The sequence below is a fragment of the Gallus gallus genome, chromosome 5, assembly GCF_016699485.2.
Source record: "Gallus gallus isolate bGalGal1 chromosome 5, bGalGal1.mat.broiler.GRCg7b, whole genome shotgun sequence".
NCBI lineage: Eukaryota > Metazoa > Chordata > Aves > Galliformes > Phasianidae > Gallus > Gallus gallus.
In genome coordinates, this window is record NC_052536.1 from 18,201,566 (window position 1) to 18,216,578 (window position 15,013).

Genomic DNA, 15,013 nt, shown 5'->3' on the forward strand with positions numbered 1-15,013 from the left:
AAGCTTTTTACATCCACACTGTGACCTTACAACTGCAAGGAAAGCCATTTAGAAGATCCATTGACTTGTGTCAGGTAAAATACTTGTGACAGACTGTCACAGGAAATCACAGTGTACCTTCATACACACTTTATTGGATTTTCAGACTTAAAAAATGCGTTCAATTATTGACAGAATTGATCTGAAAGACAAGAACAACAAAAGAGAGAAAGGAAGCCAACCCCCCCATGGGCAGTGACTGCTTGGTATTGCACTACACAAGCGTTATCATAACTGACCATTTGCAGTTTTGAATATTTATAAGCATTCCCTGCACAGTCACTCTGGCTTTCATTGAGCACCAGCTTCCATTCATTCACTGCCATTTGTCCAAGAAAGATCTCTCTTACGGAGGAGGAAAAAAAAGTATAAGAAAAAGAAATCTCTGCAAAGGACTGACTTCCTTTTACACATAGAAACAGGCAGGAGCACTGAACACAGAACAGCTCGAGTGCATCTATAGAACCATAGCATTTTACTCCACCTTACAACAAACAAGAGAGAGAACTGAGTCCTACTTTTGTACCTGGTGACAAATACTCACAGCATGCAAAGGATTATGACAAACACTCTGGCAGAAGACAAGACATCCCCATACCTTTATAGACTTGTATCAAAGGACTTGTAGTTCAAAACGTAGATGTCTGTCTGTCTGCTACGGTTACATCTTGTACCAGCACCAGGAGTGCAGCCCAGGCTCTTGGTATATATTTCACATACATTTAGTAATATAATCACTGGATAGAGTGCAGATAGAGCGCACGAGACAGGGTTTGTGAGCAGCCATCCTCTGATGCAGTAAGAACGAAGCAGGCTGACCTGATGCTGCAGCACTGAGGAGTCACTGCACCTCTGCACCAGGGATCTGAATCACTACGTTACTGTTTGGACACGGGGTAACTGTGGGCGGTCAATGCACCCATGGAGCAGAAGTCAAGGGAGTCAACCTTTCCCTGTCAAAGCATTTCATTAGCAACATTCACCCAACATATCTCTGTTCCTCAGAAAATCTGCTCCTTTACTTGTCTCTTGCTATGATATTACCTTTTGAAGAGTATTGAGACACTTGGCTTTATACACAGTTAAAACAGGAAGATACTCTGCATGGAACGTCTGATCATAACAATGGTACCAGCAAAAGTCATGAAACTGTGTGTGGTGCACAGACTGCTTGTCCAAATTAAATGCTTCTCTAAATTTTCCATGAAAACAACATGGCGCTCCTCAGTCTGACGATGCAAAACAAACAGTGCAGGTTCTCAACAGAACTGACAAGACTTAAGCCTTTCAAATTGCTCCCCAGACTCATAAGAGGAGGCCAACATTCCTCTGTCTGCTTATTTGCTCAACTGTTCAAAAAAACTGCTTTCTGAACAAGTTACAAACATACCTTAATGCTGTTATTCACATTACTGAGGCACCATCCCACATACTCATTTTGGCAAGCCAAGCACAAGCTCGTTTATGACATGAGTGTAATTATAACAGACCTCTGGTGAGCTAGAAGCAAGTCTAAGTGAGATGCAGTGAGACATTTCTGTTTAGAAACTGAATTTCACCACCGCAAAGGAAAAAAAAAAAAAGACCTCAACGTTGTTTTCCCTCTCCAGGCTGCATGTGGGAAAAGCATCTTTAAGACAAAACTGCTAAACTGTCAGTGTGCCTTATTACACACTGGCGGGAGACCAAAGTAAATTTTGCTCCAAACACTAACTGTATTTTTCAGAAGAGCGCCTCAACGTACGTTTGGCCTCCTGAGCGCCAAGCAGCATGCTCACATGCCACTTTGAGCAGGAACACTCCCAGCAGCAGCTGGTAGAAAGTCAGGAGACATCTGTTAAGTCAGCGGGGCTTGGCTTCCCACCACCTCTGCACCTCGTATAAACTGGTACGCCCGAAGAAAGCGGTGTCTGGTAAAGACGTCTGCTTTATGTGTGCACAGAACGCTATTTGGACACAAGTCGGATGAAAAGCAAAACAAAACAAAAAAAACCACCCTAAAAAGAACCAAGCCCATGGAAAGCGCCTATTTTAACGTGACATTTGCTGAAACGAAGGACAACCACAAAGGCTGGACCTTACCGTTAGCGTTTTTCCCACAGATGAGGTGCTCGTAGGGCTGCAGCACTCCCCAGAGTTCAGCGTCGTTGTTGATAACCACCTCCAGGATTTCAGCCGAGATCTCCCCTCCGCCGCCATCCGGGCTCTGACTCGCCAGAACCCTGCCCTTGATCTCTTCTACCAGGTTCTCCATGCAAGCCGTCAAGGAGATGGCCGCGTATTCGTGGATCCTGACCGAGATCCTGGTGTCCACCATCCACCTGAAGAACCTCCCCACCGAAAAGGTCAGCCCGCATCTGGCCGATTTGCCCTTCCTCAGCCCGTCCCCGGCGCTCATGCTGTAGAGGGAGAGCGCCTTGACGGTGGCCAGCACGCAGCTCTCGGCCAGCGACCAGCTCTGGATGAGCTTGACGGCGCTCTGCACCTCGAAGCGGGTGCACTTGGAGTGCATGACGCTGAGGCGCTGGGCCTCCCTGGAGACGCGGATCAGAGCGCGCCTCAGCAGCTGGGAGAGCCGCCGGACGGCCTCGTGAGAGAAGGGCCTGCCGCTCCCGTCCCCCTTCGCCTTTCGGAGGATTCTGGCGACGTCTTCATCGGTCCAAGGGTACTCCTCCAGATCCGGCAGCCTCGGGCACTTGGAAAAGATATCCGCCACCTCGGGGTCCTCCGGCAGCACCGTGTTCACCGTATCCCAGCTGTTATTCCGACTGTTCATGGAGCCCGAGTAGTACCACCAGTTGCCCCTGTGCTGAGACGAGGTGAAGGCTTGGGAGTTGGACTTGGACGAGGAGAGGCTGAGGGACCTGCAGGAATCCCCTGCCCCATAACCAGAGTCCAGAGTCAGATCCTCCAGGGTCTTCAGAGTAGAGCTGTATATCCCAGCCATAGGAAAGACGGGCGGGCCAAACGCGAGGCGCACGAAAGGTGAGGCCGGAGCGGGTCCCTCCCGCGCTCAGCGAGCCGGAGCCGCCGGCCCCGCCGCCGGCCGAGCAGCGGCAAAGCGGGCTGGAGCTCCCCCGGCACGCCGGCTCCGCCGAGAGCCGGCTACCTCCATGCCGCGGGCCGGCTGCGCTCGGCCATCTTCCGCCCCGGAGCGGCCGTTGGCGGCGGACGGAGCGGCCGAGCACCGGGCGGCTCGCGAGGCTCCGGGGTCGGCGCGAGGCGGGCGGGCAGGGCGGGCTGCGCGCGAGCCGCTCGGCGGGACACTTGCGGCGGCTCCGAGTCAACTTCTCCGCCGCGGCTCCGCCGGGCGCCCCGCACGGCCGCATGCAAACGAGCTGCGGGGAGAGGCACCAATCAGCGGCGCCGACGGGGATCGTCTCCGCCAGTGAAATCCGAGCTGGGCGGCCAGTATGCAAAGCAGGCGGGTGGGCGGGGCTCCGAGGGGACGCGAGGACAGCCGGGCGCGCGGCTGCGGGAGTACGGGCGCTGCTGTGCGCCGCTCTCGGCCGGGCGGCGCGTGCCTATCCCGGGGCCGCCCGCGCAGCGCAGCCCCGGCCGAGCCCCGAGAAAAAGCCGCTTTTGTGGCGATCGCCTCCCGCCCGCGCCGTCCCCTCTCCGAATCGGCTCCCGGTGTTTCCCCGCTTTCCTTTCGGTCCCGGAGCGAGGGTCGCGCGCGCCCGGTTCGCCCCCGCCCCCCCGCCGGGACCAGCGGTTGAATGGGGGATTGTGCGGGCTGCAGCGGAGCGGCGTGCCGGGCGCTGAAAGGAGCCTTTGTGCGGCCGTTTGCACAGCCCCGACCTTGAACCGCGCCGTGCGAGTTGCGCCCGGGAGCGCCCCCCAGCCCCTTCTGCTCGGCGGCTGTAGCGCGGGACGAGAGCGCCACCTGGCGGCAGCACGGCGTCACGTGCGCGGCAGCACCGCCTCGAGGCACCGCGCGCAGCACGGAGCGCGGCGCTGCTCCCCCACCGAGGACCGCGAGCCGGGCGGAACGCAATCCTTAACGGCGTGCCCCTTCCTTGGAGAAAACCATAGCGCCTCAGCACTTCATTTGTGCTCCACGGGTGGTTCAAAAACGGGTTTTTTTTTTCTACGTCGTTCTAATACCTCAGTTATCAACTCAAGCTCTTCCATTTTGTTGGGTATTTCAGGCTTGAGAGCTGTATTTAAGAGCTTCAAGCCCAGTAAAGACATCCCAGCTGGCCAAGCAGGTGGCAATAAGCACCTAAATGTAAGATGAGCCATTACTGATTCAAAGTATGCCATTATGGGTCCTGTGCGTTCCCTCAGTACCCTTGTTTTGCAAAACACCGTCTTCCCACTTCTGCATCCATATTTAATCCTGCATGTTGGGTATGGACTACTGCAAAGTTCTCCCCCTTCGATTTGCTTTGTTTCCACACAGTGCCCGGGCCCATTTAGACCACAGCTGCTGAAGTCCTCTTGCTCGCTTCTACTCCCTTCCTGTCCCCCTCCATATCCCAAACCTCCTGAAAGCAGCAGCACCACACGTTAATTCTTAGTCCAACACATCAGATCGTACACGTCCCCCTTTCCCCTGCACCCCCATCTTCACACCAAACCCTGTAGGAATAGAAATCAGACGGGGAGAACGATCGGTCATCTCTCACGCTAAAAGCCCTTTGTGTTTTGTCCTGTGATTGATTATTTATCCACAAATATATATATATATATGTAAAAATAACAGCACAGCCATCCCCAGCACAGCAATCAGGAAAACTGTTCTGGAGGTGCAACCAAAGCCCTGCATTGGTACATCAGAGCACCTGGCAGAGGAGCTATTTCCAAGCCTAACTTATTGCACCTGTGGTGGTTACCACTAAAACTTGGTTGGTTTGTTTTGTTTGTTTGTTTTTGTGTGTGTTTGAGCAAGTCATATTTCTGCTTTTCTCACAAGCTGAGAGTCTATTTCAGCTCATTACCAAATGCTGGCTGCTGGTCTCACCAGCTAGCAAGTAATAATGGAGGTACCAACTGCACCCTCCCAAGAGGAGACTTCTTCCTAACAAACAGTAAGGTCAGTTTCTTCTTCATTCCTTTCGATGCACACTATATTTCCAAAGCTTATAGCATTAGAATTTGAGAGCATGGTAGTTGGTAACTCATAGGTAAATTTACCATGTAGCAGTAATTATGTTTTAAAAAGAGAATGTGGAATCTCACGCCCTTCAAAATCCTCAGAAAATCAAAGGGTCTTTTTCTGGAGATCCCTCCTTGGTGAAGCTTTCCTCTGCAAACATGAAATCTTCTGATACAAGTGAGCAATCTTCTTGCCTTCCTTTATAGAACCTTTATTTTGTGCTGGTTCTTTTGTTATTGTGTCTCTGTTGTAGCGCCTTTCCTATTGTATTGCTTTGTCTCATTGTTACAGCTGCCCTCACAGCTCTTGTCTGGTGGATATCCATAAGACTGTCAAAGCAGAACTTTCCTTTTTTTTATTCTTCAGAGTAGTCAGCATTAATTCATGAGAGCAAAATGGTGCCTGACTAACCTGATAGCCTTCTATGAGGAAACCACTCTGTTGATGGATGAGAGAAGAGCAGATGATACTGTTGTTCTTTATTTTGCCAATGCTTTTGACACACTATTCTGTAACATCCTCACTGGCAAACTGATGAAGGATGGCCTAGATATGTGGTCAGAGAGGTAGACTGAAAGCTGTCTGAGCTGCAGTGCTTAAAGGGTTGTGATCAGCCTTCAGAACCTTCTGCTGGAGGGTGGTTACCAGTGGTGCCCTGAGAGTTAGCAGGCAAGGAGGGGAAAAAAAACAAACAATTTTGAGAATAGATTAAAACAAGCTACTGATTTAAAAAGAAATAACACCCCAAAACATCAGGGGATCCTTGGCAGGCTAAAGAAATGGTCAGAAATGAGTCTCTTGAAGTTCATCAGAGGTAAGTGCCAAGTGCTGTATCTAGGGGTCACTAATTCCAGGTCTCCATGCATGCTGGGACCATCTGGGAAAGAAAAACCTGCATTAAAAGAAATAGTGTCCCACCAGACAGCACATTCAGTATGAGCCAGCAGTGCATCCTTGTGGCAATGAAGGCCAACAGCATCCTGAAACTGCTTAAGAGAACTACCAGCAGGTGGAGAGAGGAACCCTTCACATCTACTGAGAACTGAGGAGGCACACATGGGGTACTGGGTCCAGTTCTGGGCTCTCCAGTATGTCAGTGACACTGACGTACAGGAGAGAGTCCAACGATAGGAGACCCATGATTAAGGGCGTGAATTCTAAACCAAACTGGACGTAGTCCTGGATAACATGCCTTACCTGACCCTGCTTTGTGGGTTGGGTTTGATGACCTCAAGAGATGCCTTCCAAAATCCAATTACTTCCGAAGGATGAAAGGAATATTAAAGATGCTTCTTCTTCCTGATTATTCTAGGAGATGGAAATTATGAAAATTATGACTGTTTCATCCTTTTGTTCCACGAGTTGCACAATAAGATGATCATGATGACAAGGGTGGAAAAAAGCTCCTAGAATAAGAGAGAGTAGCATTTGAACAGTGCATTGAATTCCTGGATCATTACTTGGTGCACCATTAGACTTTCTTATTTGCTAGCAGCAAGGTCTCTTAACAGCATGGGTTGGTGGCAGGCAATCATACAATGCAATTTGAAACCAGATGAAGAGGAGGAGATGGGAGACTGTTTGCTTCATCAAAATAGCTGCAAAGAATGCTATTTTCCTAGCTCTTTATCAGCTATTGATATATAACATCCAGCTATAAACTTCCATTGCTACCTAGATACCTAACTCTGCTATAACACCAGATCTCACAAGTCTGCATGTGATTAGTTGCCAGTGGAAATGATTCCTTTAGACGCTTGCAGTAATAATGGGGTCATGCATCATGTTTCCACTACCAGACACTGTACATGTAGAAACCTGCTACAGTCCCATGTGCCAGAGTACTTGTGTATTTGGAAGAACTCTGGGTGTCAGAATTACAGTAATTACTGGAGCCATTCACTGGCTGTGATATTTGTGTCTCACTAGGCACCTGATAGAGCAGATCACATATACTGATTGGAACGGATGCGTGTCATGCTTCCTGGCACGTTTACTGAAATGATGTTTATATCCTGACGTCTCTCCTACTAGTCAGTAATATAGTGTTGAAAACAACATTTATCAAGAACCCATAACTATGATCACTGAGTCAATGGGAAGGACAGCCATATAAACAGTTAAATATTGTATTTGTCGCTATCCCCTAGCAGGATACTTCATGATACTTCATTTTCTAACCCTGTGATAAAATGGTTGCCCTAGACTGTTTCAGTTCATGCTGAGAGTAGTGTTTAGATATAATGATTTTAAAAATAGAATTAAAGGCAAATGAAGGGGAAATGCGAAGGCAAAACCCGAAGAGTCTATTCTACTTTGGGTGGAACAGTTTATATTCTTAGGACAGTAGCTACAGTATTTATTATGGCTCTAGTATATATAAATCTAACAATAGCTTTTTAGATGATATAGGGTCTCATTCTACATGGGTACCCATCATGGTCTACACTGACCGTCTGTGCAAATCCCTCTCTTCCTGAGTGGATTTAGAACTTTATTTTTCTCAGGAATAACAAACTTAGTAGGATCAGAAAAGGGTTCGCTGTGTCACAGCAACCCACTTACCCCATCTTGGTTGTATGGAAGTAACACAACAACAGTGTTGTGCTCCAGGTTATCCACCAATACCTACATATTCACTTATGAGAAAGATGCATACCATGTTTCCCACTGATGTGTGAACAATTGCTGTTTGACACGCCCCGCATAATGGGGCTGCCCATGAACACTGATGAGGCACTGCATGTGGCACAGTTTCAAACAGATCCCATTCTGTGATACGGCACTATAAACACAACGTGCCTTGCCTCACAGAGTAGTCAACAAGTGTACCATACCTTGCATATGTAACAGCTTAGAACAGTTGCAGGATTGCCCAGAATAACATTTGAACTGCGTAGTAATAAGGACTCTGGGTTTCTATTTATAAAATCTGAGATAGAGATCTGGTTTCTTTCCCTATTCCCTACTTCTGGATGAGGTAGCACTTCCTTCTGTTCACAATATATTGGCGAAAAAGCCAATGTTGTGCACTGTTGCCTGTCTTTCTGTAGACATCTCCTTCACAAAGACAAAGCCTGTGATTTTGTATGAGAAAAGTGGGAGGCTTAAAACTTTCTAATAGATCATGTTTCTAGAGAAGTGCCACATAAGATGGCTGAGAACAACAAGACATGATGTCTACAGACCTTGGCATCTCTACAGCAGCACGTTCCAGGGAAAGAAACAACAACTGCAGGAAACAAGTAAACTTAGAGGCAGGTACAGGAAAATGGAGTAAAGGTAAGGAAAAGCAAGCTAATGTGTATTATGAGATGTACAATGTGTTGATGTCCACTAACAATGAAGTGTGTCTAATACAGTGTCTGATGAGCCTTCCTGTGCTCACTGTTGATTAACTCATGTATGAAGGTACTCTGAATGTTTGCTGTAAAAGGAGTAAACCGGAATCTTCTGTGCTGTGTGAGCAAATCTGTCACCTGGTAAATAGTATCCCAATCAGAAATGGAAATCCTGGGCTGAAGGTTAATGAGTGAAGACACTCTTGTGCTAAATTGCCCCGTTTCTGTCTGTGTTCTGAGGCTGCCCTACACTAAAACATCAATAGCACCTACCCTGTTTTACACTACACATTCTCTAATGCCTGGATTTTTCTCTCTCCCTTCCATGCTGGTATGCCATGTGTGGCTCAGGGAGTCTGTTAGAGTGACAGGACCATGGGAATATATCTTCTGAAATCAGGAACCTTGGAAAGGGAGGGGTAGGTTTTAATAGGAATTGTACAGGAAAACATCAGTGGGGAAAAGAGAGGAGGAGCAGTGACTGGTGCTTCACCACACTGATGTTGTCACGTGGTTTTTATACGCTGCATTCCATGTTGTTGGTTCCATAGGATGTGTGGGTGAAATGAGGGTTGTACTCAGGCAGCACTATATTGTCTGATCTGTACAGAAAAGTCTTCAATGAAGCACATATGTGCATGGAAATGTATGTTCACTTGTCAGAGCAATTTCCTTCCAGAATGTGCATCCTGCTGTGTCTAGTGCAGTCACATTCTCTCCTGTTGTCTCATTAAAATTGTGTTGTAACTTAAGAGAGCCTAGGAGGCTGCAAAGTTTTGGTCTCTCTTCCCTTTCTGTGGCACTTGTCTCCTCTATGATAATAGCTGCCTTACTCTTGCACAGCATAGACCCCAAGACTAACTTGTGCCTGAAAGAGTTGTCAGCTATCAAGTTTCCTCCAATACATTCCTTCCTACAAGTTATCCATTTCCTACTGAGTCCATATCAGCCAGAAAAGGAAGAGAGAGTTTCCTGAATCTCCAATGCCAGCTCATGAGGTGTTGTACAGTTGCCTTGTAACTGACAGTCTTGAGAGAAGGGCATACAGTACTCATATTAAATCACACAAGTTCTTTAACTCATGCTGCAGAAATTCACGTATATGCTCCTTTCATTTTCTTAAATTTGAAATGCCACTTCTCACCACTGCTTATAGAGTAAGAGGTGAAATCTTTGTTTCTCTCTCAAAGAGAGAAATAGTTTCAGAAGATGTTTTTACTCTGTGCCACTTCATAATAGCACAGGAACATTTTTTCAACAAGAAGACCACTGACATTGGCCAATTTGTTATTGCCACTCAGGTTGAAATATACACTGTAGACAATAGGTAGATAATTACCAACTCCCTTTTTTTCCACCTGCGTCACTGGGAGGATATACCTGTGACACATCAGTAATGGAAGTCTCACAGTGCTGTATAATGTCCTATATGCACAGCACGTCTCAGTTAACTGCTCTGAAAAGAAGCCAGGGGAACAGTCTCTATGATTCAGTAAGAGTGGGGCTGGTGCCAGGATTCTGAATTATGGGACCTAAAAGAAGTCAATGAAAGGGTGAACAAGAGATGTATCAGACGGTGGCAAAATGATGAAATTGAATGATGAGTGATGGGTGGATATCATAGGATAAGTCATTCGAACTGGATTACAGCAAAAACCTCCTTGTTCAAATGCATTAAAATATGGGGTTCTCCCATCCATAGGAAAATGCTCATAAGCCAGCTTTTAAGTATATTATGGTGTTTTTATGAATAGAATATATTGATTACAGTCTCTATGGGAGCAAGCAGAAAAAGAATTAAAAAATCAGTACAGAAGAGAATGGAGAAAAGTGTCTAGAATCTGCTGTGCAGACAGAAAATTACAACACTTCAGCCTTCTGTATCTTGAAGCCTACTTCAGGTGTTCAGTAAAACAATAACAAACAGAAGAAACGTTAGCACAAAATAAAAACAAAAATCCAACAATAATATATATATATAAAAAAAGAAAGTATCTATTTTTTCCTCTGGCTGAGGAGATGACTATTGAAAAACAGCATTTTCACTGTTAGGGAATGAGTTGAAAGTAGTTGGTAGTCAAAGCCTGGCTGAATTTGCACAGTTGCTATCCTGTACTCATCTTTCTTTCAGCTATGAAATTTAATCAAATGCTTCTAGATTTTTAACTCTTTAAATAAAAGAAAGCAATGTTTTCAGTGAAAAATGTGTATTTTGTTATGCTGTTTAAGCATGGACTACAAACTGCTCTTAGCCCGAATAGAAATAGTGTATAGACGTAGCTGGATAAGAATGTTGATAGAACTGGAGATCTTTTAGACAGTTTTAGGGTGCTTATAAATTTGATTGTTTGTAATTTGTGTTACATTAGGTGGGAAGGAGAAGTCAAAAGGGGAAAAAAATGTACTAGTAGCTATAGAAATGGTGAAATCAGCAGTAGTATCTTGTGCTAGTGACTGATAGAACACCAAACAGCTTCTTGTACTATGGCCCAAGAGAATTAGAATAAAAGTGAATTGTAGGCTGATAGAGAGACAGAATGAAAAGTTGTGTACCTCTATTATAATTCTATCATTACATCAAAAAAAAAAAATTAGGTAATGAAAAGATATTCCTGATGTGGTGTCTCTCTGACAATAAGCTAAGCTCTGTGACCGTGTGCCAGTGCCCCTAGTGATATAGCAGTTTCTTTGCAAGCTATAATCTGAAACTTGGATGAGTCTTATTACCAGCATGCTAGCCACCCATTGGTGTTTATTATTATATCTTATCCACTCACAGTACTAAGATGTCCATCTTTCTGTTAAAACCATAAATAGAATAATTCAGATTCTTTGTGTGTGTGCACTACATTACTGTAATTCATTTGCTGCATTAATTAGTTCTTTTTTTTTTTAGCAGGGTTCATTTATTGTTAGTCCTTGGGCTTCTTTAGAATTATTTGGTTTCCACCTTGTGTCTGGAAGCCAATACTTGGTAGATTCCGTCCTAAAAGACGGGCTCTTCAGAAAATGCCTGATCTGAGGGATGCTATGGGTAAACAGAACTTAAGTTGGAATTTCCTCCAGCAGGCTCTACTCTGGCAAGACGTGTCAGAACTGAACAGGGGTGAATTTATCTCCCAAGTTTTCAATATAACGGGAGAAAGAGATTTGATCATATAATTAATGATGACTATAAGGCATAACGTATATATACATATTCATATGTACGTAATATGTATGCATGATTATCACACATCATTATTACTATAATACATACGAAGTACTGAATAGATGTATCCCCATGCATCCCCAGTGTTGCTTTTTTGAAGTTTTGGAGCATTTGAATTGAAGATACTACATCCTTTTTGCTATAATTAGGCACAAACTTATTTAGCTGAGCTGAAGCTCTGATGTTTTCTAATGAAACTTCCTTTGAGTGTGAAAATTAATGTAGGTAGCACAATTTAAAATTTTATTTCAGCCTTTTTACACGGAAATCTTCCTCCAGTTTTTGTTGTGACAAAACAAACAGTGGTTTGTAACAACAGTTAATGTGTATTCCATTTTTATCCCAGACGGTGATTTTCCTGGTAATGTAAACGGCTTGTAAACCTCATCTAAATATCTTCTAAATGTGTTTCCATGGTGCACTGAGAGAATTAGTGTCTAGAAACATATCAGTGTAATCCAACTGGTATCTTAGATTCAACCACCGGGGGGAACAGGAAACACAACCCTTCTCTAATTATTGTAATTAACAAGGTACTTTCCACCACTTCTTGAATGTCATGAAACAATCAACTTCGGTGCTTATATGTCAAAGTAATTATTTTACCTTCCAGTAACTTTTATAAAACAGGATCACGTTTTTAAAACATCACTCTCCGTGCACTTCAAAACCTGAACATTTTTTGGATGTCTAAACTTGATCCCGATGCTTAAATGAAGGCTGTAAAGACGGCTGTAGTTACTGAAGCAATTTCCTTTTTTTGTTTATTAGTTGCTTCTCTAATTCAACTTACCTACTTGAGGCAATGAATTTTCCTTATAGAGAACTACAGAAAACCATAGATAACTCAGGTCAGTCTTATGGAAGAGACCTAAACTCAAAGGAAAGCAAATATCCACCTCTGTTTATTTTGCATGCATTTATCTGTAGCCTAAACAGTCAAAGGCTTTTGTTCTACTTTTATTAAGTCTTTTATTCTACTTCAAGCAGATATCAGAAGTAGACCCTGACAATTGTTTGAATCTTAAACAACAACAAAGAAGGCTATCTTTGCAACTCATAATGATAGGTAACTAGTCAATATGAAAAGCTGCTTTTATGAGAATGACTCAAATGCTGCCATTACACAAGACAGCTGGAGCAAAGGGTATCGGCAAGCTGCTGGCCATATGGCAGACACTGTGATGAACCAATTATTCCAGGCTAGGAGAGCTATTTTATTTTTATCTAATATGCTACTAACACTGCTGTGTTTCACTCTGACTGCCTGTCTTGCTTCTTTGAATCTCATAAGAACCCTGTAATTTTTTGTGTTCTATTTTATTGTCAAAATTAAGATATGTAAGCAGATGGTATGCAGACTTTTTCCCAGTATTCCATCCTCAGCTTCCTCCTATTATTATGCAAAACATACTGAGAATGACAGCTACTTAAGATGGGGGAAAAAAAGACTAAAAAAATTCACACCAAAATAAAAACAGATTTTCAAAGGAACTGAGAACCTAGAACTCCTATCAGTTCAAAGAACTCTAATTAGTGTGTTAGTACCCTAGGATTAATTATTCCCTTGGTTCTTATTTGCAACCGTCTCGAGGGGGCAAACCTCACAATCTTACATCTATTGCTGTTAGCCTTTTTAAATAGGGCAACTAAAGAGACAACCACAATCCTTTCCCTACAATAAAGCAGATTTTCAGAAGTGCATTTCTTCCACAATTCATTGAAAGTATCTTAAAAAATGACTTATGCTCAGCATCTACTGGTGAGCTACTTTAAAGGCAATGAAAATGAATCAGAGTGACCATGAAATATCTTGAAGTATTATTTGTATTTTTAGGACAAAAAGTTGGAAGAGAAAAATACAAGTGGATTGCTTACGTGTTAGAATTATCTGTAATGGAATCATGGCAGGTATTCTCTGCACTAGAAATCTGCAGCAATTACCTCCAGGTGATTCCATGAGAAATGGAACCATCAAGTCAGCACATCAGATTATTACATATGTGAAATGTTTACATGATACTCTAGTAAACAAATCACATCCCTATTGTGCTTGTCATTGAAATGGAAATCTTTTGGTGTATCTCTGCTCACAGAGACTCACAACTTTCACAGCTGACTTAAAGACAAAAAGAAATGAACCCGGGCTTTATTTAGACACCTAAATGTTATTTAGATTTCTAATGTGGATCCCTGAGGTGTAATAATCTTGACTTGGTGACTAGATCATATATAATTTCTAGCTACTTCCCTATTGGTTTCAAAGACAGTCATGTTTACTCATTCATACCTTATAAATTCTAGGTATCTTCCTCTCAGTCCCCTCTTGTTTTCCAGTGTTGATGCTGTTACAGCAAACCTCAATCATTTGCTGGCATTCCACTGGCTGGTTTATTGTCTTTTTTTTTCCCCCCTAAACTTCATGTGATCACAGTGTTGTTTCTTCCAGTCTTAACTATGACTATTCACAGAAAAAATCAGAAATCACTGTCAAGGGTCATGTGACCAAATGATAAATTTAACATTGTTTCAGTACCGAAATTAACTGAAAGCTGACACATTGACTATACCTACAGTCATCATTACTGGTGTTATTCACCTCACACTGTAAACATCAGTCACTCAGAATACCATTCATGTGGGTTTTTCTTTCAAGATAGAATGCTCAAATAATAAGTTATGTTGATTTTATTAGGTATATATGCAGCTTCTTTCATTTGGTTCACATACGGTAGACTTGTAACTATGTGTATATATATGCATATAAAACTATATAGTTGTATAAAATCATACACAGACAAACTTAGACTATATCAGGTACGCTTTCCCACTTGCAGTGTGCAAATATTACACTGATATTTTTCAGCACAACATCAAACTATTGTTTCTGTAGCTTGCATGTTATAGGATGCAACATATAATAGTACAAAAACTCTGTTCATACATCCAAGTATAGGCTTCACTTTGACTCTTTGATATATTAGTGAATTGTACAAATAATTCCTGTATACAGAGAGAGTCGTTCTGATGAATTTAGCTGTAGACATGTATCCAAAGTTTTCCACAGTTGTTCATCTAATTTTCACTGGCAGGAAAAGACCATTGCACCATTTTCTACAATATAACAACCAAAGAAGGCCAAAGATTCAGCATCTGCTTTTATATCCTCTGTGTTATTTGCTTAATTTTACACATAACAATGTACAGATATGATTTGTTAGTTGATTTTTGCAGTCATTTTACAGATGCTTTTAATGTCCTTTGAATCATCATCAGTCCTCAGATTAGGATGAATAACATTGAACTAGCCAGCAAAAGTAC

General features: G+C 43.4%; 1 protein-coding gene and 1 long non-coding RNA gene across 2 annotated transcripts in view; both read right to left on the minus strand.

The window, feature by feature from the left end:
• The window catches only part of ABTB2 (ankyrin repeat and BTB domain containing 2), a 128,510-nt gene extending 125,179 nt beyond the window's left edge, over positions 1–3,331 (minus strand). Inside the window, exon 1 of the mRNA XM_040701801.2 lies at positions 2,122–3,331. Coding sequence (XP_040557735.1) covers positions 2,122–2,986 — 865 coding nt within the window. The 5' untranslated portion in view covers positions 2,987–3,331. The remainder of the gene's footprint in view (positions 1–2,121) is intronic.
• Positions 3,332–4,809: 1,478 nt separating this feature from the next.
• LOC121110957 lies at positions 4,810–14,153 on the minus strand. Its single transcript, XR_005860411.1, has 3 exons — positions 13,983–14,153; positions 6,338–6,546; positions 4,810–5,795 (listed from the first exon to the last, which is right to left on the minus strand). It is a non-coding gene; the product is annotated as an uncharacterized LOC121110957 (long non-coding RNA).
• Positions 14,154–15,013: the final 860 nt, after the last annotated feature.